The sequence below is a fragment of the Ambystoma mexicanum genome, chromosome 13, assembly GCF_040938575.1.
Source record: "Ambystoma mexicanum isolate Mex_15411 chromosome 13, UKY_AmexF1_1, whole genome shotgun sequence".
Lineage (NCBI taxonomy): Eukaryota > Metazoa > Chordata > Amphibia > Caudata > Ambystomatidae > Ambystoma > Ambystoma mexicanum.
The window spans coordinates 730,700,554-730,726,308 of record NC_090938.1 but is presented as its reverse complement, the minus strand read 5'-3'; the positions used below and the strand labels follow the sequence as shown (position 1 = coordinate 730,726,308).

The window sequence follows — 25,755 nt, the reverse complement described above, 5'->3', positions numbered from 1 at the left end:
GATCACCCGGGCTCGAGGGCGCGCGAGTGTCTGAGCGATGGCGCTCCCGGCCAGCTTCAGAGTAAGGTGCGGACCGAGGCTTCGCTTTGTCAAAAACCTCCAACATTTGCATCCTAAAAGCTTCCCATTCTTTGGATGATGAATGTTTTGTGGGACATTTCATCATTTTTGTGGATTCGTCCGAAGACGAAGTGGAGGGGGATCTATGGCGTCGTTTCTTCAATTTTATTGTCGAAGACGACGAGCGATGGGAATCGCTTCGGAGCCCGACTGAGGCCTTTCGCGTCGAGGAGATTTCTCCTCGCGGGACCTCGACTCAACGCTAGAGGCTTTTCGGTCAGATTTACGACCTACCTGCAGTTTTCCCCTCCTCTCTCGTAAGGTTTTCCCCGTCATCGATTGACACTTCATGCAGGCTTCCATGTCGGTGCCCTCTCCAAGGCACCATAAACATTCTCAGTGCGGATCGGTAATCGACATTTTTGAGCCGCACGATTTACATTTCTTGAAACCCGATTTCGGGGTTGTGGTCGGCGTCGATGACGAAGACATATTTCGTTATTTATATTTTCTTCACAGAACTCAAGGCGCACCGATTCTCCGAAGCAACGTACACTGCGGAAAAACGGAACTTAGGCAAACGGGCGCCACGCGTGCTACTTATACACCTGATGACGTCACCCTTGACGGAGGCCTTCGAGGGACCATCGACTCAACGACATTGACGCACGGCGCCCTCTGCCGAAAAAAAAATTCCGAAGCAGCTGAGCTGGATGGAATAACATCAAATATGAGGAATACGTTGGAGGACACTATCCACTTGAAATATAATTCCTGTTTTGGAAGAGTTCTGCATCTGGCATTGTAATGCTTTCCAGTGATGAATGGGTGGAAAGCAGTTGGTGAAGTCTTGGGAGATGTCATGGGTGAAGTATGGGATGGAAAATATGATCTGGGTGTCATTGTCAAAGAGGCGGTAGTGTAACCGGATGAGAGGAGCTGAAGTAAGCAAGAGTGGGCCAAGACAGAACTTTGGGTACACCCACAGAACGGGAGTGAGGAGGGAGGTCTTAGAGGTCAAGGAAATGGAGAGTGAGCTTTCATAGGTAAGAGTGAACTGCAGGGCGGAGAGGGTTTGGAGGAGCAAGGGATGGCCTACAGTGTCAAAGGCTGCAGAGAGATTGAGAAGGATTAGAATGGAGGAGAGGTGGTGTAGAGTGAAGGACTTTAAGCGGTCCTGAAAGAAGTCCCTGTGGGAATTTCTGCTCACGGATTCCGAGCCACCAGGCAGCAGAGCAGCAAGCTGACTCACAGCTCTCCACACAACCTCCTGCTTAAACAATAGGTATTTCCTAAGCACAGAAACCACAAGAGGACTTTATCACTTACATTAATAGATATAGTAGTGTATGTTGGAAGATCATTATTATGTGGTAACAGTGTTTGTGCTAAAGTAAAATAAAGGCATGTAAACATAACCATCAGGCTTGGTGTCATCATTGACAGGCCACTACAGGTGGGCTGTGGTTAGAAGGTTGAAGATGTGGCTAAGTGCTGTGTCTGTGGAGTGTTTACTCCTAAGTACAGATTGCCGGGGAAGTACAAGGAGTATGGTCCTTAAGATAGCTGACAGCTCACTGAAGGATTTTGGAGAAGGTAGGCAGAGGAGAGAAAGTCTGTAGAAGGAGGGGAGGTTGGGGTCTGAAGTGGGTTTAAGAAGGGGGGTGATGGTGGCTGTTTTATAGCAGGCAGGGAAATGCCAGAGGAGAGAGGGATGGAAGAGGGACAAGAAGCCAGAGGAGCTGATCGGTGTAAATACGTCGATTATTTGAGGTGCAAAAGGGTCAATGGGGTCAATGGGTGGACACAAACAATGGGTTGGCTGAAGAAAGGATCAGTTGGAGAAGGGGGGTGAGATAGAGAAGAGGGGCAAGGGGTGAAATGAGGTGTAACGAATGCAGGGCGAGGCAAAGGTTTGTTAATGTATCACATTTCTGAGATTTTGCATGAGAATCGAAAAAATCGTCAGCTGTGAAAGAGGACAGGGAGCGTTGTTTAGGAGGAATCATATAGCTAGGATGGTCCTGTAGAATTCGTAAGAGTGAGAGAGGGAAGAAGAAATTAAGTTGTTGTCATAGGAGGATTTAGCAGTGTAAAGGGCGGTAGTAAGAGCAAGGAGAGTTATCTTTAAGCCATTGGCACAGCTGGAGGCCAATGGAGGTGGTAAAGGAGTGTGCAGGGTAGAGATAACCAAAGCAGTTGGCAGGAGTATCACTGAATTTGTCCAACTCGATGAAACGTGCAAGGTAGAGAGTGCTACGGAGAGCATTCGACTTAGTCCAATTAAAGAGCCATGGAGTCAGATTTGAACTTTCTCTTTCTTAGTCAAGGGAGGGTCAGGTGCTTTTGGGGCGGGTTCAGAGATAATGAAGTGAATGAGTGAATAATCAGAGGGAAACATATTAATAGAGAGAAGAGAGTGGAAGACAGGAAGACAAGATCAAGGGTGTTCCAGCCAATGTGACTGAGGAGGATATGGAGGTCTCGGGAGGATAGCTCAGGGGCAACTTGCTCGCCTTGGAAGCAAGACGACACTATGCAACACAGGTTCGAACCCCGGGTCTGTGCTTAGAAAACTCTGGGTATTAAGGGCGTTTAAATAACCCATCATATCATAACATGGGAATGGTTAGTGGAGTCCGGTTGTCGTCGATGATTCTGGTATCTGTATAAAACTTAGTCGGAAAAATAACAACTGGAGAAATGATTGCATATTTTTTGTGAACATTTCTCCATTCTTGGGCACATTTTTTTAAAATAAGGGGTGGGGTGTGGTACGGGAAATAGTTGAGGTGGAGGGGAGTCCCCTCCACAATGAAGAAGAAAAAACAAATAATTTGCGATATTTGGCCAATTCGAAATTACAACGTACATCCGATGATTCTTAGATAGGATGGGGAGGTTGAAGTTCCTCAGCAGCATGACCAATAGGGGCATTGGCTGGTAAGATCTCAAATAGTAAGCGAATGTCTGAGACGAAAGAGATTGGAATGCCAGGTGACTGATAAGTGGGAATGATGATGAGCAGGGTGGGGGCAAGGTGTTGGACCGCTGTGTCTTCAAAGGAGAGGGTGAATTAGGGAGGCAGATGGCATGGTCTTTATGATCTTAAGACCCACAGCACCTACTTTTTTGATTTTTGTTTCTTGCTCTAAAGAGTTGAGGCAGGTGAAAAAGTAGCTAAAACAGTGTGTAGTGCGTGAGGGCTGCTGTGTTATCGCAGGGATCCAGGTTTCAGTGATGGCCACTGCAAAAAGCATTGGGAAGTGGGAGTTGAGGGGGTCAGTGATCAAACATGTTTTTTTTTTGCAGATGGATTGGGAATGCCAGATGCCAAAGGTGAGGTTCAGTAGGGGGCAAATGGAATGAGGGGGAGAGGAAGAGTGGCTGAGGGATGATGAACAGGAGAGCTCAGGTTATAGTGAGTAATTTGTGGAAGAGATGAGCAGCCAGGGCGCTATTTAGAGGGGAACAGAGGACAGGAATAGGAAGAGCAGACCAGGGGAATTGGGGGAGAGGTGGGACAGTGCAGGGGTTCAAAGAGATCCTGCGTGAAGGAGACAACAGTGAGGAGGTGAAGGTTAGGTAGCGCATGGCAAGAAGGTATAGGATGGTGTGGGTAACTTGGGGATACGTTGGAAGAGAGACGAGCATGAGGGTACTCTTGGTGTATGAAGCAAGGATTGCAGATTATGGTTACAGGGTCGTGAGTAGCAGGTTCAGTAGGCGGATATCCGCTGGACAATAGGCTGAGGGTACAGTAGTGAGCGCAGGTGGATAGATAAGGTTGCACAAGGCTGTAGGCAACCAAGAAATGGAATTATAAATCGCAGTACAACAGCTGTGCTTAGAGCAATAGGCGACCAAGAAATTCAACTATGGGCTTTCATTAAACCAAAGAAGATGAGCCTAACCATGGCATTCTGATTTTACTATGGAGTCGACCTGTGAACTCATGCAGAGGTCGGCATCCCAGACGAGGTCCAAGTGGTCTACCTTGGTTTCTATAGTTTTCATATAGTTTTCAACTTCTTCAAAAGAATATGTAGAGGGCATAGTTAGGAGATTCCTGGACAGCAAGGACTAGGCTTTCTGTTTTAGCACCATCAAGCGTCAGGCTATTTTGCACCATTCACTTCTCTCTTTCGCCCATTTGACACTAACCATTTGGCGTCCATTAGACGCCATCAGAAATCAGTGGTGTTGGCTTGTGAGCGCTTAGGTACATTTGCAAGTCATAGGCGTAGCAGTGCAAGTGGAGATGATGTTTGCGTAGTGGGTCCAGGAGTGGCTTGGCATCAAAGTTGAAGGATGGGTGCAGGGCAGGAGGGGAGGGATTTGAAACCCCTAAGTGCAGTAACGCATGCCAAGGGGTCATATACCGAGATCAGTGTGGCTTCTGTTGTTGCGGGGAGGGGTGGAGTCCTGACTGCTATTGGTTCAGTGTGAAAGTTCACAGTTCGTTCATGTATAGTGGACATATTCGCACTTAGACGACCAGAGATGTTGCCAAGAGACTGACCTCGATAATGTTCAGTTAGCAGAAGTTCGTATTTTAGACAGGTTCACATTTTAGTATGTTGACCAAAGAGAATGGCAGCATACCATCCAATTTAAAGATGGCCTCTTTTTTCAGTGCTCAAACTGGATTTTACATTTTGGGAGATATATATTTATATAAAAAAAAATAATTAGGCTTCCTTGATCTTTCATTTGCTTGCTCAACATATTTGCCAAGTGGTTGACATGTTTAACAAGTCATAGGGCCTCATTACACAGCAGGCGGTAAGGGTTTACTGGTACCGGTATTTTACCGGTACCGGTAAACCCTTACCGCCTTACTACGAGGTCCCTTTGCGGGTTGGGGAATTTAACACGTGCTTTTTGCAGGTGTTAAAAACCAACCCGCAAAGGGACCAGGGAGCTAATTACGGTACCGCAATTTGCAGTACCGTAATTAGCGCCTTCCCCATTCCCATAGAGCCCTATGGGGCAAAAATGGGAATGGGGAAGGGCAATGGGGGAAGAGGGAATTACCGCCCCACCAACCTTGGAAAAGGGCGGTAATTCCCCTTTCCACCAAGGCGGTGCCGGTATTTTACCAGCATGGACCAAGGTGCTAATAGCACCTTGGTCCACCGCCATCCGTGTAATGAGGCCCATAACCTGAATTCCACTGAAAAGGGGAACACCGCCCCAAGTTTTAACTGCTTGCTTAAAGACGAGGTTACCATCTCTATGCATGAAAATGCGAATTAAATGTGAACGAGAATGCACACTTGCAATGCTTAAGCTGTGTTATTGTAAAACGAATCAGTCACTCACTTGACTCACCTCAGACACAGGGCTGGTGCAAGGATGTATTAGGTGACACTGATAATTATGTCACATTTGATGTAATTAGGGGTAACATAGCATCCTGCTGGCAGCCTTACTCCCGAATCAGTCACTCACTTGACTCACCTCAGACACAGGGCTGGTGCAAGGATGTATTAGGTGACACTGATAATTATGTCACATTTGATGTAACTAGGGGTAACATAGCATCCTGCTGGCAGCCTTACTCCCTAGTCCAGAACCTGCCCTGCTAAGATGTCTAATCACCCTACTCAGCCCCCGCAGCACTGAAAGCTGTGACTTGAAGGTTACCCACAGAGCTCAGGGGCAAACACTCTGACCCAGATCATCTTGTCACTTAGTTTTGTTTCCCTAAAGAGAATGTATGATGTATAAAGTAAGAACCAGGGAGATTCAGCTCACTGTACAAAGCAGGGGTGTTCAGTCATAATATCGAGAAAAAAAAATGTCGAAAGACAATAATTTCGAAAAAATAATGGCGAAAAAAAAATCGAATTCTTTATTTTTTTATTTATATATTTTTTTGGGGTTAAAAGTAAAGGTAAAATCGGGAGCGGTAAAAAAAGGTAAAAGCAAATAAAAACGTAGTGAAAAAGAAATTCAATTTTTTTTCGACATTATTTTTTCTAAATGATGACTTTCGACTTTTCTGTATTCGATATTATCACTATAAACCCAAAGCAGGTGTGACATCTCACAGGAGAGAGCAATCAGTGAATGCAGTGTCAGATACAGACATCATTACATGAGAAAAGCTAAAGTAATTAACCAAATGCAAACAAGGAAAAGACTTACAATCATCAGAATGAAATGTCAAAAAGAGGGGAGTGTGGCAAAGAGATAAAGAGTGGGGACGCATCATGCATGCAGGAGAGCAGTGCAGGATGCACAAGTAAGGGGGGAAGAACAAGACAGACAACATAGAAAACCAATCTCCATGCAAAGAGCAGCGTTCAGTGGATTTAAGGAATCCCATAGAAATTCGAGTACGGAAAGCAAGTTGAAGAAAACAGTATTAAAGAGAGAAGAAGCAGAGTGAGCAATGACAAAACGTAAGTGAAAGGGAACTGCATGCAAGAGTGGAGAAGCAATGGCCAATAGGGGAATGCAAATAGACGCTCACAGCATCAGACATAGGAGAGGAATGCAAATAGAAGCTCACAGCATCAGACATAGGAGAAGAGTGACCAAATGGGAAATGCGAGTAGAAGCTCACAGCATCAGACATAGGAGAAGAGTGACCAATAGGGAAATGCGAGTAGAAGCTCACAGCATCAGACATAGGAGAAGAGTGACCAACAGGGAAATGCGAGTAGAAGCTCACAGCATCAGACATAGGAGAAGAGTGACCAACAGGGAAATGCGAGTAGAAGCTCACAGCATCAGACATAGGAGAAGAGTGACCAATAGGGAAATGCGAGTAGAAGCGCACAGCATCAGACATAGGAGAAGAGTGACCAATAGGGAAATGCGAGTAGAAGCTCACAGCATCAGACATAGGAGAAGAGTGACCAATCGGCAAATGCGAGTAGAAGGTTGCAACATCAGACATAGGAAAAGAGTGACCAATAGGGAAATGCGATTAGAAACTCCCAGCATCAGACATAGGAGAAGAGTGACCAATAGGCAAATGTGAGTAGAAGCTCACAGCATCAGACATAGGAGAAGAGTGACCAATAGGCGAATGCGAGTAGAGGCTCACAGCATCAGACATAGGAGAAGAGTGACCAATAGGGGAATACGAGTAGAAGCTCACAGCATCAGACATAGGAGAAGAGTGACCAATAGGGAAATGCGATTAGAAACTCCCAGCATCAGACATAGGAGAAGAGTGACCAATAGGCAAATGTGAGTAGAAGCTCACAGCATCAGACATAGGAGAAGAGTGACCAATAGGGAAATGCGAGTAGAAGCTCACAGCATCAGACATAGGAGAAGAGTGACCAATAGGGGAATACGAGTAGAAGCTCACAGCATCAGACATAGAAGAAGAGTGACCAAATGGGAAATGCGAGTAGAAGCTCACAGCATCAGACATAGGAGAAGAGTGACCAATAGGGAAATGCGAGTAGAAGCTCACAGCATCAGACATAGGAGAAGAGTGACCAATAGGGAAATGCGAGTAGAAGCTCACAGCATCAGACATAGGAGAAGAGTGACCAATAGGGAAATGCGAGTAGAAGCTCACAGCATCAGACATAGGAGAAGAGTGACCAACAGGGAAATGCGAGAAGAAGCGCACAGCATCAGACATAGGAGAAGAGTGACCAACAGGGAAATGCGAGTAGAAGCTCACAGCATCAGACAGAGGAGAAGAGTGACCAATAGGCAAATGCGAGTAGAAGGTTGCAACATCAGACATAGACATAGGAGAAGAGTGACCAATAGGCAAATGTGAGTAGAAGGTTGCAACATCAGACATAGGAAAAGAGTGACCAACTCCCAGCATCAGACATAGGAGAAGAGTGACCAATAGGCAAATGTGAGTAGAAGCTCACAGCATCCGACATAGGAGAAGAGTGACCAATAGGGAAATGCGAGTAGAAGCTCACAGCATCAGACATAGGAGAAGAGTGACCAATAGGCGAATGCGAGCAGAGGCTCACAGCATCAGACATAGGAGAAGAGTGACCAATAGGGAAATGCGAGTAGAAGCTCACAGCATCAGACATAGGAGAAGAGTGACCAATAGGGGAATGCGAGTAGAAGCTCACAGCATCAGACATAGGAGGAGAGTGACCAATAGGGGAATACGAGCAGAAGCTCACAGCATCAGACATAGGGGAAGAGTGACCAATAGGGAAATGCGAGTAGAAGCTCACAGCATCAGACATAGGAGAAGAGTGACCAATAGGGAAATGCGAGCAGAAGCTGTGATGAATCGAGAGAATTCGCCCCTTCTCCCCAAGGGGGAACCCTCCCTGTGAGGGTAGAGAGGTGAACCTGCTTCGCAATACCTCCTTAGTGGTCGCAGCAAGTGGGACCTCACCAGGAGAGAGTCCCCTTTTGGGAAGGAACAAGGACTCCCAATCCCAGAGGAAATCCCTGATGCCCTCCATGTGATGGCCTATATGGAATTATCCAACACTACAAAACAGAACAAGTTCCATAACTGGGACGAAGAGAAAATTGACTTATACCATTACCTAAGAGAGCCTATCTCTCTAAATCAAAAACTCAGAATAACTGTGGTGAGTATGCTTAAAGAGGAGGACAAGGCAGAGAGAGGCAAGCGGTGGAAGGCCCCTGTACGGAGAAAGTCTGAGGAAGGCAGAGCCAATGCATGCTGCAGAGCCCACACATTTTAGAATGTCTTCAGAGAGGAGCAAGCGACGCTGGAGGGCCAGCATGTGTGAGGAAGCAGAAACCAGGAATACTGGAATGGAAACCTTGGTTGTGGCGTGGCCACGCAGGCAGTGTGGTGGACAGGCTGTCCCCTCAACTACGCAGATACCACCGCACAGACGAACCGACCCACGGGCAGATTACACGTAACGATACAGAGAAACTGGGAAGGAGAAGGAAAGGCATCCGAAGCGGATGTCACAGAGAACAAACACAGAAACAAAAAGAGAAGGAAGAAGAAGGTCCCACACACCTATTGGTAGCAGAGACGTTCCCCCTCGACACTGAAGGTAGATGGGAGAACGGAATAACTGGGGAAGGGGGGGCCTTGCTATAAGATCCAAGATACTCGTCCCAGTACAAATGACAAAACTGTGAAAATCCCATTGATGAAGTTGAACTGTATTAATGTGATGAAGAGAAGCATAGAATCTGCACAAAGTTATAGAATCAGAGATACCCGACCCAGTAAAAATGACGCAACTGTGCAAATCCCATTGATGAACTGCAGTAATGTGATAAAGAGAAGCCTAGAATCTACACAGAGAGAGAACAACAAAAAGGGGAACATTGCTACCTTGGGAAAAGGAAAAATGACCCAGAGTCTAAGAAGCACAAATTGGAGCACAATAGAGCGAGATAATTGTGCACTAAAGACCTAAGGGGTCCCTAGGACAGACTGTATACAAAGAAGTCCTGAGAATGAAAAGTTGAATTGCAACTGAATAGAAATCCAAAGTCTCAGAGAAAAAGACACTCCATCAGAACTCTCATAACCGTATAGGAAAGAGATAAGGATTCTAACCAGAAGCAAGCAACCATTAATAAAAGGAGATAGAAAGACCATCAATCCCATGTAGGAGTTACAACAATGAATACAAGGGATCACAAGAGACTGCTTGAGAATTGCATACTATTCAGGTAAAGAGAAAGAGGAGAAGGCAACTGCAGAAGCACAACCAACAGGAGAAGGGAGTCATTCTTCTGACCTTGGTTCATTATAAAAGTGGTTGGGTCAGTCAGGCTAGCTTTGGACGGCAGACGGTTTTCTTTGGACATTTATCTGCGACTGACGAGCCCCTTAGTAAACTAGGTAGGGAATCCCCATAGTGATAGGGAAAGATAGGCATTCTTTTATTTATTAATAAAAACATGCTACACATGTCCTCAGAGTGTCCGTGTCCTCCTCCTGATGCACCACAAAGCTTATAGAATGCAAGAGGACTCTGACAGCAGTCAAGAGAGGATGGTAGTAGAGTGACCAATAGAATTCAAGATGTAAGCAGGAGGTCTGGAATGTACAAGTCTGTTTTGGAGCACTGACCTGGGGTACACATCCCTAGATTGGCAGGGCCTTCGTAGCTGCGCCTCCTTCGTCCCCGGACCTTCCGGGGAGGTTTGCTGCTCAAGAGTGCTAGGGCAGAGACATCTATAGTGTGCGTATCTGCCGGTGGCAAGCGGTCAGTTACCAGAATACCACTATCATCTGGTGGGCATGGCAGTGCCTCGTCCTGCTCCTCCTCCTCCTCTGGCCCACTTCCGCCACCTTGGCAGTGACGGTGGCAGTAGAGCTCACCCTCCCTCAGGCCAAAAAGGTCACCGGTGCGCAAAGCTGTGCCGCAGCGCAAGCAGGAGAAGCAGCCCACGTGGTAGACAGACTCACGGGCCTTCATCACCATCTCGGAGGACGCAATACCAGCATGGCACTTGGCACAGCGGTTCACAGAGAAACGCCTATGGGAAAAATGATCAATATATTAAAGAAAAGGAGCTAAATTAAAATAGAAAACATAGTAATAGATACAAATGTACTATTATTCATATAATAACAATACAAAAAGTAACAGTAACTCTAACAATAATAGATCAATAGTAATTTGTTTTATGCATCATTTGTACCCCGGTAAATCACAGGTGCTATTACCACCAACTCAATGATGCATATTTTACTGATCTCAAAAAGAAGAAAGGATTTGCACATGGAGATCACACATCAACATCCAGTACTCACAAACACACACGCTTCCCCCACAGACCTTCCCCTGGTTACCTGTGGCACAGTACACCACTATCCGGGCAAGCCACGACTCTGTAGGTACATTTTGGTGGTGATGGGCAGAATACAAAAGCTTATTAACAGAACACATACAGCAGGGGCATTATCCAATTGAGCTTTCTTAAGTTTTTTAATAAATCAGGAGGTATCCTGGGCGAGTGTTGAAGTACCCTCCTAGCCTGTGAACAACAATGCTCATTTGTTATTTAGCAGTACCATATGGTTAACAATAAACCCTCACTAAAATTAAAGCATCACAAGTTCATCTTATATTAGTACCCGGCAAGGGTCAACCAGAATGAAACAAACATTCCGATTGGCCCTCGCCGGGGCATTACATGACCGGGAATCCCTCGGGTGGGATTCCATTCCTTTGTTCCCGGCAGGGGGTGGGGGGTGACACCTCCTCAGCCAATGAGGAGGCTCGAAACGGGGCCATCCCCGCTGCGAGCCTCCACACGGCTGGAGGCTGCCATCTTCCCCCGCCGGAGTTTGAGGTATGTTTTATTTTCTTCTTCCCCCCCTCCCCTGCAACACCCCCCCCTCCCCTGCAAACAATCCCCTTCCCGCCCTCCCAATCCCACTTACCTTCTTATTTCTCCTTTTTCGGGAGCAAATGTGCTGGGAACACTTCTGTTCCCAGTGCGTCCGCTCCCGATGGCCACCGTGGAAAGGGAAAACGAACTCCGTTTTCCCTTCCCCGGCGGCCATTTTCTTTGACTTTTTTTTTTTGTGGTGCAAAACGCTGCAGTGTTTCGGAACAGAGAAAATGCTATTGGTACCCCGGTCTTGTGGGCCGGGGTACTAATAGCAATAAGCCCCTCAACGCGGGGGCATTGCCGAGTCAGGTAATGCCCCAGGGCCTTCATTTAGGCGCTCGCTTTGCTCAGGCCTATAAAAATGGGCCCCGGGGCATTACCTGACTCTGTAATGCCCCGCGGCTCTGGGCTTATTGCTTAAATAATACACTTTAGAAAAATTTATTACATGAATAGAATAAAAAGCACTCAAGAAAAACCGAAATTCTACCTGCAATTCATATCGATTCTTGATTCAGCCTGGAGAGACTGAAAGACCCAACGCGGACTATAGACAGTATGAGGTTTCGTTGAGAACCAAAGGACTCAGTAGCAAGAAACAGTTGAAGTACAGATGTCTGAACTTAGTTAAAGCAGGACAAAAAAAAAGAGGTTTTACAGCTTCAAACTCATTATCTGATTTGCAGAGACAGCACATCCGATATGTCTTTGGTAACCCATATCTGGTGGTTTTCAATGAAAAAAAGTATATATTTTGATATGAAACCATATTTTACAAGGCAAGGAATAAAATCTTGTAACCTAGCAACGTGGGAAACCATCATCCAGTTGCTCGCCCATTCCCATTCCATTGCCTTTTTGTTCAGAATGTTTCGTTTTACCTCTAAGGGCCATGTGGGGTTATATACAAAATCGATAGTCTTAAAAAAAATATTTGTTTAGTTCCCTATAAACAGTTAGTGGACTAGAATGTCAAAGTTGGGGACTAAAGACGGCCCCCCGCCTTCTTGAGTACACATTTTATATCCCCTTTTCGTGCAGAAAGATTCTAAAATAACAGAGCTCTTCTGATTTTATTGCTGTACTAAAATATTGATCCCAATTCAATCCTAATCAAGGGCATGGAGGTGTTCCTGGGTAAAGCCAATATTGGCCGCCAGAATCTATCCTCAATGAAATCAAGAGTAGGCTGCATCGGTGTGGTAAGGACGTCCAAGCCGTAGGAACCAGAGGAGATGCATTCTGTATATATGGGCGAATGATAAGAACTAATCACCCGGTTTTCTTTCAAGGCCTCAGAGCTACGCCCCCAGGACCTGCGCTTTTGTACTTGTTGGGCTAATACTTTACGACTAGCGAGAGAAAGACTAGTGAATATCGCTAAACTGAAATATTTTGTTTCCCTTACGACCCCCAACGACTGGTTCTCCACAAACCAGGTACATTTTTGGGGATTCTGAAGACTTTTTTTATTTGAAAAAAAATCATATTTTTGGTGGAATGAATAATGACATTATTTTCTGTGATTCTAAAGACGTAAACGATCGCTGTAAACCTATGGGGTTCTAGCAAAAAGTATTATATTGGCAGCATATGAAGAAAACAACAAATGATTATCACCCAATTTTGGAGGAAAGGTGTGAGCCTTTTTAAGGATGGATTCCAAATCAGAGAGATAAAGAGTAGGAGCCCCAATAGGCAATCCTGTGGTACGCCTGTGTATTCAGGGGAATGATGTGTCATCTAACCATTGGCATACAGCCGTATCCTGATCCGAGTGTTCTTGTGAAGGCCTTCAGTACAATGTAACCAAGGCTTGGGGATACCCATCTGTCTTCAGGGACAGAGATAAAGAGCCGTATTATAAGCATGGCGGTCCGGGAACTACGGTACCGGTAAACATGCCGGTACCGTAGTTCCCGGACCGCCATACTACGAGCTGTGCTCGCGGGCGCCTGTCAGCCCGCCAGGTCTGGCCTGGCGGGCAGATCGGCACCCGCAAGCACTGCATGTCGAATGCACCGGCACCATCTTTGTGCCAGTGCATCCGATGTCCCCATTCAGCCCTATGGGGCTCAAACGGGAATGGGGACTGACGGGCACCGGTACCCGGCAATGCAGGCATTACCGGCGGAATTACAAGGTAATTCCTCATTGACGGGTGCCGGAAAAATTGCGACTCCTACGGCAGCCGGCTACCGCCAGGGTTGTAATGGCTGAGCCTGCCGTTGCGGCAGCTTTTGTGGCATCATAGGTCAGGCTGGTGGAGGTGAGCCTCTTGATGACTGTGGCGGCGCTAGGGAGCAGAATTCACTACTGACACATAGAATGCTGGCCCATGCCTTATAAGGACACAGTGAGCTTTGGTGAGGACAAGGAGAGACCACTACCACAGGAATTGCCAAGATGTAGAGTTATTCCAGGAGGAAAGACGAAAGCAAAAGACATGGCATTGAACCCAGTCCAGGATACGCTACATACGCTAGGAAGAGAGGTGGAGAGGTGTCTGCATGGGCAGCAAAGCATTGAGAAGGCCAGTGCGGCAATGAGTATGCAAGTAAAGCAATCCACAGGGAAAACGGCCTAGTCAGAGGTTCATGGAGAAAGGAAACGAGACCAAGCGATAAGGAGGAAAAGAAGCACAAAACCCACCCAGGTGCCGGGGAGCTGCGATACCATGAGGAAGTCCAAAGGGGCGGGGCAGGGATCCACAAGCTTGGCAGCCTGAGTCGCAAACTGGGAATCAAGTCCAAGTTCCAGAATCAACTGAAAAAGAAACTAAGAGGAACCTGATTCCACACTGGGAACCAAAGTCCAAGTTCTCTGAGATATCCTAAGAACAAAATATAGGAAGCTCAATAGTTGCTAGAGAAATAAAAACCATTCTCAGAAACCTACAACAAAGACTTTAGGGAGAACATTGGCCTGCTCAGATTAAGGTTCACGTTCACAGACACGGTTGTGAGATGCACCGACTTCGCAACGCTTGCGTTAAATAATGTCTTTGCATTTTTTGAAAAATCTAACCTCTTACTTTGATAAAACTGCCTCCCAGGGTGTTAGCAGTTGGGATGCAAATGGAAATGGCACAAAGTTCCACCCATGAAACAGAAGAGTGTACCACGACTGTGAAAGCCAAAACAGAGATGAAGTGGAGCTTTACTAAACGCACATTGTGGTCATACGCATCCACCAGAGGTTCGACCAGATGGCAACTCTACTCATGTGCAATCTAGGCTTTCCATCGTGGGTATCTTCACTGAATTCGTAAACACTGAATATCCCCGCCCTACGGCGAGTCCTGGGGAAAAAAGGTTTAATATATATCGAAAACTCTCCCTGGGCTTTTGTAATGCATTTTATGTAGGATCTCCCTGAGCACAAGATTCAGGAGCTACAAAAAGTCCAGGATCCATTTGCTCAGTTGCTGTGCAATGCCCAGGCCACATAACTCAATTTTCCCACCTTCATTGGTTGAGGTTAGTGCCAGGATTCAAATTGAAGGCACTCTGCCTGGCCCACAAATCAATATATAGTGAGAGACCTGCTCTGCTTAAAAGAAAGCTGCATTGCTTTCACCCGAGCAGAGGTGCCCCTAGGTCCCCTGAATGACTACTAATAATTACAAAGATATTGCACTCCCTTACAGGGGGCAGACGTTTCCCTTATGTACCAAGCAGATTATGGAATTCTTTGACCTTCAATCAAAGAGTACATAAGATCTTTTAAGAGGTCATTACAAAATGTGGCCATTTACCTCTTGATCATCTGACACCATGAACTCTGGAATAGCGCCAAGACGCCACACAGCGAATATGTGCGCTCTATAAATGAAAAAAAATCAAATGGAAAATAGTAAAACAAAGTGTTAAAAAACAAATTCATAGCCCATTGGGCATTATGAAATGGAAAGATCACATCTGGACAGTTGTAACTTCTAGTTTCCGGCTATTAAAAGCATGGTGTTCTGGAATAGCAGCTAGACAGGCAATGATGGGTATTGTTGGTCCTGTAGAATAAAAGGCAAGACACTGCTATTTAGGGCGGGTCACTGCCTAGCTCCCATCATGCAGCCTAGTGGCCATTAGAGTCCTTGCGAGGAAAGGCCAAGAAACACACCCTCCACTTCTTTAGAGCTTTTTTTTACACTGAAATTCATCTTTCGCGAGAAAATATACTTTGAATGGACGCCTTGTGCTGGGGAAGGTGAGCGTTTTTAACACTATGTCAGTCTTTCCCCCTGTACTCACCCAAGATGTCACTTTTTGGCAAATGTGTCTCCTGTGGGGGAACCAAATACAAAAAGGACGAGGGCCGTGCTTTTTTGCATTGCATGTCTCCCAGTTAGGTATTTGAAAGAAGTGGAAGCGACACGGACATGAACTCGTGAGTCCTTTATTTTACGGAGCTCCCCGGAGCCCCGAACAGCTGCTCCACTCCGATTCGTTTTTCGCCTTCTAACAGTCTCCCGTGGTCACGCGGCTCTCGCTCCGAACACTGACAGAGAGCGCGCGTGACCACCGCGAGCCGAGAGTAATACAGGCAATTCCCTACACATCTTCCCCCTTATAATAAAACACAAACATTTTAACCACAACAAAGAAGGAACAGTCAGCAAAATAACTAATGTAACTGATCAACCTAAAGACATAGAAAATACGATCACTTCAGATAAGAATAAAATGTTACTAAACTTACATTTACATTATACCTTACATGGAATGAGATCAAGGTATTTCAAGTTTCATAATCCCTCATCCACACAGGCTTTGATCTAGTCCTATGCGAACATTCTTCATTAGCTCTCGCATCAGTATCAATTTTCCTTTCGACATTTTTTCCATCTACCGCACCTTCTTTCATCTCCCTTCCTAATGTACTGTAACCAACCTTCACAACTCCTTCCCTCACTTTCTCATCCGATTTACTGACATTCACATCACCTACTCTTGCTAACCTTCCTTTTGACCACACTTCACCTCCCTCCAAAATAACCACATTACTTCTTACCGCACTTATCTTCTTCGGTCCCAGGAACTTACTTTCCACACATTTATTTACCAGTCTGGGATTCTTAACATACGCCTTCTCCCCAACTTTCCATTCCTGTTCTTTCACCCTCATCCTGTCATCAAACAATTCCTTATTTCTCTCCTGACTCAACGTAATAAGCTTCATAATGTGATCCCGATCAACATTCACCACCTTGGCCATTCCCAGCCATCCTGGACAAAGCCTTGTTCCAGGTTCCCTACCTTTCAGTGATACAAAGGGAGATACACCCGTCACGGAGTGTGGCATGGTGACGTAATTCCACGTTAGTAATCTTAATACCTCCCTCCACGGTTGTCCCGAATTCATGGCCATCTGCAGAACCCCTTTTATGTACCTATTGACTCTTTCAAAAAGACCATTCGCCTTAGGATTATACAACGCCTCCCCCTACGGTTGTGCCCAACCTCCCTTCTCCCTGCTCCTCACCTCCTTGTCCAATGAGCCAGGGTGGGCGGCACCAAACAGGAAGAGCTGTTTTCTTCGTACAGCCACTCGGAGCAGCAGAGGTGGGGAGACTGTCCCCCTGCAGCGCCACGCTTTCCGGCGCCGCTGAGACAGCCTCTGCAGCCCCCCCCTTCCACACGGCTCCTCACACGTTTTCAGAGGCCCAACCTCCACGCCTCTGACGGCGGCGCACCTTCCTTCGTGGCTGTATGGGAGACGTCACCAGGCTCCGCGGCGAGCTCCATGTGTGCTTCCTCGTCGCCACTTGAAAGAAGTGGAAGCGACACGGACATGAACTCGTGAGTCCTTTATTTTACGGAGCTCCCCGGAGCCCCGAACAGCTGCTCCACTCCGATTCGTTTTTCGCCTTCTAACCGTCTCCCGTGGTCACTCGGCTCTTGCTCCAAACACTGACAGAGAGCGCGCGTGACAACCGTGAGCCGAGAGTAATACAGGCAATTCCCTACAGTATTCACTCCAAAAGTGCCCCATTTGTCAATAAATGTCAGAGGAAACTTAACAACGGGGGCGTGGGGGCATCCGTCTTAGAGTCCAGCAAAGGAGATACAAGGCTGAGGGGGAAGAGGCCTCTATTCCTCCCCAAAAGCCAAAATGTACCCGTTCCAGGTATGGGGGCTCTGAAAAGACCCCCTGCGGTTCGTCATAGGCGTCTGAACATCATTGCAACCACTGCATGCACCGATCAATGTCGAGAGACAAGACCTCCAAAGCACGCCAGCAAAATGTTCACCGGTTCCGACATCGACACCATCTTCCCCAACACAGACATTGCTTCCACCAATGCTGCCTTGTTCGACGGCAAAGGTATCAATGTCATCCCATCCACTGTTGTAAGTTTTGACTGCATGTTCATCAATAGTAGGTTCCTCGACGTCGATACCGACCAGTTCGAATTCCAAGCATTCTTTGCCATAGTTGAGGCATTTGAAAGCTCCCAACCTGTCACCAAAGGCACGTGGAGACACATAGGCACCCCAAAGCTCTAGCTGAGGAGCTTCCTGCTCCTCTTAAACGCCTTTGGCTCCACCGGTCGTTCACAGGAGCCAGGAGATCGCCCACAACAAGAGTGAATTGAGGACCATACCTTTACGGGCATACACAACAGGGTACATTGGAGATGTACATTCATTTTTCATCTCCCATGCATGAAACCTCAGTTGTATTTGAAACCTGACCACCTAAGGAACCACCTAGGCGTCTTATCCCTTTGGTGGCCAGTTTGCTGTAACCCCTAATGGAATAGAGCTAAAGACGCCGAGTGCTGGCCCATGCCCGGGACAGAAGCAGTGACCTACCACGGGCCTTGCCAAGACGCAGAGCCAATCAATGAATTCCAGGAGAAGGCAGGTGCAAGGCACCCGCCATTGTAACCAGTCCAAGAAACCAAGCACACACTGGGGACAGAGGCATCTGTATCGGTCACGTATGGAGAACAATGACAGTGCGGTGTGCGCAGTGTGCTTGCAGAGCTGAGCCACAGTGGGAAGCAGGGCTAGCCAGAGGCTCGGTGAAGGAGCAACAGGAAGGAAAGGAAGCAGTGAGAAGAGTAGAGTGTACTAGAATTAGACCGAAACCATTTGCCAAGGGGTAGTGATACCGGGAGCCAGTCGGGGGGCAAGAGGGGCGAGGGCGGGAGTCTCGAGCCGAGCAGCCTGAAGTTGCTCATTGGGAAAGGAAGTCTGCGTTGTCAGAACGCTCTGGGAAACATTGGACATTGGGGAATGAAGGCCAAGTGCCCAGATACCTCTAATAAGGACTGTACGTGAAATCGTGAGCTTCTTCTAAATTCCCAGAAAGGACGGAGAACGAGACTGAAAGAATTGTGACCAGAAAATGTTGCAAGAGACACACACCACCGGACAAAGCTTGCGTTCACATTTTTTCCCCTTTATGCTTGGTTTAACATATTTGAGGAGCGCCCACAGGCTGTAAAATCACCCCCTTTGTGCTGTGCAATGCTATGTTACATAATGTTGGCGTGCTGTGCTATGTGGTGTACCGCTGTGCTCTGCAGTGCCTCATATTGTGCTAGGCTATGCAATACATTATTGTATGGTATTTCCTGCAGTATATGGAATGTCACATAGTGCAGACATGGAATCCTGGTAGCATGGGGATTAAGTCAGGGATGGGTCCCGAGGTCTGTAGGAGGAGCTTGATGGCTGCGCCTCTTGACTGCAGGGTAGGTTCAACGATGGGCGGTGCCTAATTTTCCACAACAGGAGATGAACACTGCTCCACCAACCTGCATGCAAGTCCCCCTCTCACCTATAATAGTCTGTCTTGCAGTAAATGCCGCCATCTTTGGAGAAGCAGGTGAGCTCAGATCCAAGGGGCAGTTGGCACATGCAGCACTTCAGGCAGGGCAGGTGCCAGTGGCGGTCGACCGCAAACAGAAAGTACCGGTCACAGATGGGGGCGCCACAGCCGGCACACGAGGCTGCTACCGGGTCCTGCAAGGAGCGTCGACTCTGTGGATAGACAAAAAGGAACAGTTCACAGACAAAATCATAGTGACATATGCTCTCATGGTCAACGTTCAGCTCAACAATGAGAGTATGGCCTCACTTCCCCGACAGATATGAGCTCCTGCCCAGCAGTTTCCTGTTTCTTCTGCCCCTCTGCTTCACTCACCGCCTCTCCCCCGCTACACTCTCCTCCCCACTGTCTCCTTCATAATGTCTGTCATTGCTTTGTCAAAGCACTGCTGCTCTGCATGTTCTCCTCTGGCCTCGGAGCAGAGAGGTTCCTCCCTCTCCTCTGACCTCCATTGTGAAGCCTTTTATCCTTTCCTGACCTGTTCTCTGTCTCCTCAGCCCCAGCTTACTTTCCACTGCGACAGACTTTGCTTGTGCTCTCGCCACGGGGGGAGTAGGCTGCAAAAAACAGGTTTCTCCTTCAGATTTATTCCAGCTCCATCTATTTTCCTGTATTAATACAAGGTCCTTCTTTCGCTCTCTTACATCATCTTCCCAAACATGTCAACTCTTGGGTTCCTACTTTTCCGTTCTGAAGGACACACTTTGCTCAGCTATTCTCAGTCATGTGCAGCCCCATCACCTCTTCTTGTACTCAGTACTCTTTTCTTCCTTCCATTGCTAAAGTCTCAAACCTCCTCTCTGCACAGATTGCCATTCTCTGTTTGGTGTGTCTAGTGCACTCGCCCCATCTCCTATCCACTACGTCTGTCTGCTCTTTTCCACCTGTTTCGTCCACTTGCTGCACTGCCTAACTCTTGATTCCTTCCAGCCTTCTCTTTACTATATTATTTATCTGACCCTACTTCCTTTTCTGGTCTATGCTACAATAGCTCGCTTGTTTCAGGCCTCACCTATTCTTTCAAGACTATTCCTTCTGAAAAAGCCCCATCGTGATCAATCCACTACCACTAATGATGGCAATGCCGCACTCCACCAATCACTTTCTGAAGCTCTTGACATCATTCTTGCCTTGTTCCTCACCTCCATCTTCATGGCCGTCCCTTTCAAGCTGGTGTTCGTCCTACACCCTTTAAAGGGATGGCCCTTCTCCATATTCACAATTTTCCCACCCAGGCCTCCTGTTGTAGGAAGACGTTTATTTTGCTCTCCCCGATCTGCTGCGCTTCGGATTGGTGGAATACGGTTCTCCTTCCTAATAGTGTTTCCTGCCTTGGAATGAATGTCTGGGTTTAAATTTCCTGGTTTTACTAATCTCTTATGACCCTTGCCACGTTTCATGACTAACCTTTTTCGTGTCTCATATAGTGGTCGCCCAGCATTTACCCCACCTCTTGCTGTCCATCCTCACATCTGCACACAGTGACCTTGTCTCTTCCTTGGGATCCAGCACCTTTACCCGTCCTGAAAATTCCCCTCACACTCTCTTGTTCTTCAGTTTTCAATTCATCCTTCCTCCAGACTATGCATCTCTCCAAATCTGAAATCCTTTACTTTTCCTCTATGCCACACTTCCCATTTCATGAATCCTCTTTTCTACCTCTGCTTCAACTCCATAGTAATCTTCCACCCTACCTTTCTTTCACAGCTCAAATGCTCACCATTCATGAGCATCCAGGTTGCATCTTTAGGACCTCGCTCAAGCCTGCCCCATTCTCTTTTGATTCCATAAGTTGCAGTCTTTCGCACTTATCAAAACTTTCTCCTGCTAGGGATTCAAGCATGTGCTATCATTCTAGGTTAAACCTGACACTGGTTCTCATCTTTTACTTGAGTCATCTCTCTAATTCCTCTTGAAACCTTCTGCAATGATTATTGTAACATCTCTGCATATTGTGATAAATCCGGCAGAGTCCGCACAAAGAACCTACTTAAAGTCTCCTCCCAGGTGGCCAGGGGAAAGCCACCACTACCTGATCCTTTCCCTGCGGGTGATATTATCACAGGAATATCACTTGGGAGGAGAAGGGCTCCAGTGGACGAGCAGGACTCCATTGGGAGAGATCCTGTATTCATCTTCCTCAGAGAAAGAAATATCAGTGATGCCAGAATATGTAATGGCTTGCTGTCGAAGGGAGGTTTTCTTTCCCAAAGCTAACTGTCTTGATGGTGGTGAAACATGTCATAATCAATCATTTATTGGGAGTAACCCCCCCCTTAGAAAGTCACCCATAGTTATGGGGGTGAAATCCAATTTATCAACAGGGGAATGTTAATGTGAATCTCAAACGATTAACATCTTAGATTGTGAAAACTCAAATTCCCCTGTAAATCTGAACCAATCATTAAGTCCTTACAAAAAGCCTTTAGAAGATGTAATTAAGAATAAAAATGAAAGTGGTACACTTAGAAACAATATTCAGAATAGAAAAGGTAATTTGCATATTGGCGACTTCAAGTCCTGCAATGTCCAAAGTACTGCAACCAAGAAGAGGGATCAAGAGGCATTTTTCTGCAAGTTGTAGTCTAACAGTGCTAATGACCCACAACTGAGGGAGCTTGGGAAGTATAAAAGATCCCCAAGTTGAAAGGCTTTCCCCGTTGTGAGGTGGGCTCTGGTGGCAGGCGAGCACCGGAGTGTCCCTGGACCGAGAAACACTCCTTTCCCAACTGGCATGGTTTGTGGGAAGTGGAAAGTAGCAATCTGCCGGGTCGAGCGCAGCAGAGAAAACAGTAGACCTGAAGACAGCGATACCCAGTGCGTTCACTAGTGTTTTGTGACTCCGGAATGCTCTGTGATCGTCAGTTTGACAAATCTAATACTTTTGAATACCGAACTGAGGTAAAGAACTTGAAGTAGCAGAATAATAATGCTTTTGAATACCTTACTGATACAAAGAAAATAAAGTGGCAGAATAAGAACTTTGGGAACAAACAAGAAAGGTATCATTATACTTGTGCAGGTCAGAGTCATTGCCAAAGTCAAGAGAGCGCAATATAACAAGAAGCTAATAAAAACTTTTATTGCCAGAGCCAAAAGAGGGCAATATCAAAGCAAGTTTATAAGAACCAACATTGCCAAAGACAAGAGAGGCCAATTAAGAAACACGTTGTTTGTAAACCCTATTGCCAGAGTGAGAAAGACGCAATTGTTGTAAATGACCTAAACAAGCATTGTCTAAGCCCAAGAAGAGCGAGGTGGATCAAACGCCGTTATCAGCATTTGGCTAATGTAAAAGTGGAAAAACAAGAGTGGAAGGAGAGATGCCTTCCTGATAAAAAGTGTTCAGGAAGAGAGGAGTATAACCTGTATGTGGCAATCACAAGTGTGGACCAAACAGCACAAATGTCAAATTTGATGCTCTCGAAAAATCAAAAGACTTTGCTAAATTGTTTGAAGTAAACATTACCACAGAAGTACTTGTAGTAGTTTTAGAGGTTTTCGTTGGGCCTGGCTGGCGAGTATTCCAGGACCAGGACTTTGTAGTGGTAGGCCTGGCAGGCAAGTGAACTCGGTAGAAATCACTGAAGTACTGTGTTGTGGTTAAAAACTGTGAAGAAGAAAAAGTGGCAAAACCACTAAAGTAGCTTGTGAACTGGTGTGGACTCATCCCGACAAAGGCACTTAGGTTCATTCAAATGAACTGTGGATATATTATTATTTTCAATATTTTGAACTGTTGTTCAAGTCCGAAAAAGAGACTTTCTGGAGCAAGAAGAACTTTATCATTAGAAGTCTGTTGCAAGACAGAACTTTCATATTTTGAACCGTTGACTGAAAATCCTGTTTGAATCCACGGAAGGGAATCTCCCCCAGGTTACAGGGAGAAACAGTTATCCAGTTTATATGGAACATAACGGTTATTTCTGTTATATTTTAATTGCCATATATTACCTTGTTAAGTTTGTTGTATGTGTAAGTGTGAGGGACAGCTTCCTTTTGTTAGAGTGTTTCCTTTAGTTTATTTTGCTATGCAGGGAAACCCTTGTCAGGGTAGGGATAGTGAGGCAATTGTCAAACCCCATTTTGATTTAATAAAATGGTATCTTATGAAATACCTCTAAAAAGTTGTCTGCCTCACATTTCTGACCCCTCAAAGTATTGTGCTCAATTTCATTCACGGCTCTTAATCACACTATATGTCACTTCTCCTATGCTCTTGATGGAGACGTGTTCTGAAAACAACCGTTCCCAAAACAACCACATACAAAAATAAGAATAAACTTGTGTGTGCAAACTGAAGTGTATTGATGTCATTCCCTTTCCTTGTAAAATCGGATTCACCATTTCCCTCAGGAACTCAACAGCAGCACACCTCAAAGAAGAAGGTTATCGCTCCCAAAGACCCTTAGAGGATTTGTTTCTATACACCTCTTTCGACAGACATGTATCCATCTCACTGTGTTTATCTATGAATCAACATCCTTTCAAATAGGACTTTATGGTGCCTTGCATCCATCATCTCTAACACACGTTTGCTTCTCCCAAAGAGATCTTCTTGCTTAATAACCCCCTCTGCTTTCAATTTAGCCATGCTTGCTTTATTTGTATTCTGCTCATGGGAGGGAATCTGGGGGGCAGTTCTGACTTTCTCCTATTGGACTCACTTCTTTCTCACCTCAGGCTCCCTTAATCATTGCATTTGGATCCCATAATTCTCAAAAATCAAGGTTTTCCTTGCGGTGCCATATTTCTTTTCGCTTCTGATATTGACAGCTACAATTACTTCTCGCTCCAAAGTTAGAAGCGCCCCTCGTATTACCGTTTCTTTAACAGCCTAGGCACCCTGGTTGTATCACTAGTATTTCCAATACTGTGGTACTTTGACTACAGTTCCCAGAATTCACTGCCTGTGTCACCCTTCTCTCCGATCACTGCTTTGATACTCTGGTACTTGGACTACAAATCTTAATATGTGTACCTTTTTTTCTGCAACCTTCCTCAACACTAAGGTACTCAGTGCTCCTCACCAAACGCTCTTTCCTCCTCTTCGTGAGTACTCACCACCTCTCATCAACGCTCTTCCCTCTTTCTAACGGTTTCTCAGCATTCTAAAGTTAATCACAGCAACAACAATCCAGGCGATACCTTCCTTTCTCCTCATCCTCAGTACTTCTCCAGCACCGCTCAGAGATGAGTGCCTGTCTCATTCACCTACTACTATCGCAAGTAGCAGATACTCTTTTTCATACGGAAACCTTTCACAGCATCTTTTGCACAGGATCAGGACATGGAGTATCTCACTGACTCCCTCTCACCACCATCAGGTTCACTCTACACGTTTTCCTTTCAGTTTCCACATTAACAAGTTCCCAGAGCGTCTTTCAGGTGCTCCTGGTCTGGCTGCACTGGGCCCCTTGAATAGGAATTTGTTCACAACCTATTTTTCAAAACACATACACAACATCTCAAAACGCAGACTGGTTTGCTTTTCCCTCCCTAACCTGTATCTCCTGCCTGTAACCCTGTGGGTCCAAGAGCTCCATCGCCTTCATTACGACCCAGGTGCTAATGGCTTAACGGCGCCGTAAAAGGCGGCGGTGCCGTTAAACCATTAGCGCCTGATTACAAGGTCCCTTTGCGGGACCCGTACTTAACGGCTGGTGTAGACCAGCCGTTCAAGTGTGTGCTGCAAAGGGACCTTGGCGATAATTACGGCAACCGCTATTAGCGGTGCCGTAATTATCGCCTTCCCCATTCCCATTATGTCCTATGGGGAAAAATGGGAATGGGGAAGGGCAAATGGTGAATGGGGAATCACCGCCCCCGCCAACCTAGTAATGGTTTCGGTAATTCCGCCATCCACCATGGCGGAGACCGGCATGGACCATGGTGCTAATAGCACCATGGTCCAACGCCAGGGTCGTAATGAGGGCCCATGTCTTTTTATCTATACTCTTAACATTCTATCCTAATTCTACCCAGACTCCCTACCGCACCTCACCAAATTCAGGACTACCAGAAGGCCCTGTGCAGTCCAGTCCACTTGCTTTGCCCAGGACCTATACATACGCTTCCCCGGCTCCTCCACAGAAAACCCCTATCCAACAATGCGGCCTCTTCCTGCTAGGTTCATCGTTCAGCCTATTTGGTGGTGATTTCCAAATCAACCATCGCAGCCCCTCCCACCCATTACAAGGAGGACAGAATGATCACCCAATGTTTGTCTGTACGTTTGGCAGAGACCCCCGCACCATAGCTTCTTTCTTGTGTGAATGTCAATCACATCACCATCGATTGATTTGAGTGTACTTATTACACAATGCATACTTCCAGAAGGTGCACAGCAACTGGGGTCCGTTGGTGAATCTTTACCTGACCTAACTTCGCTGAAGGTTGGCATTAAATATGGTATAACTTGGGAACAACCCACAGTGGAAGAGTCGTGCCTAATAATTCAAGTGTTTCTTTTATTCAAATCATCTGAGGCTCATCTCTACTATTCCTAAATTCTTCAATGTTCGTTTTCATGATGCACCATGGCCACACCTCATTGTC

The 25,755-nt window shown here is 46.2% G+C and overlaps 1 protein-coding gene across 3 annotated transcripts in view; it reads right to left on the bottom strand.

The window, feature by feature from the left end:
* The window catches only part of LOC138521832 (LIM/homeobox protein Lhx9-like), a 202,890-nt gene that overhangs the window by 46,041 nt on the left and 131,094 nt on the right, over window positions 1–25,755 (bottom strand). For all 3 annotated transcript variants that reach the window (XM_069634952.1, XM_069634954.1, XM_069634953.1), the window contains exons 3-4: window positions 19,147–19,349; window positions 10,088–10,497 (exon numbers count right to left, since the gene is read on the bottom strand). In XM_069634952.1, the coding sequence (XP_069491053.1) occupies window positions 10,088–10,497; window positions 19,147–19,349 (613 nt within the window). The remainder of the gene's footprint in view (window positions 1–10,087; window positions 10,498–19,146; window positions 19,350–25,755) is intronic.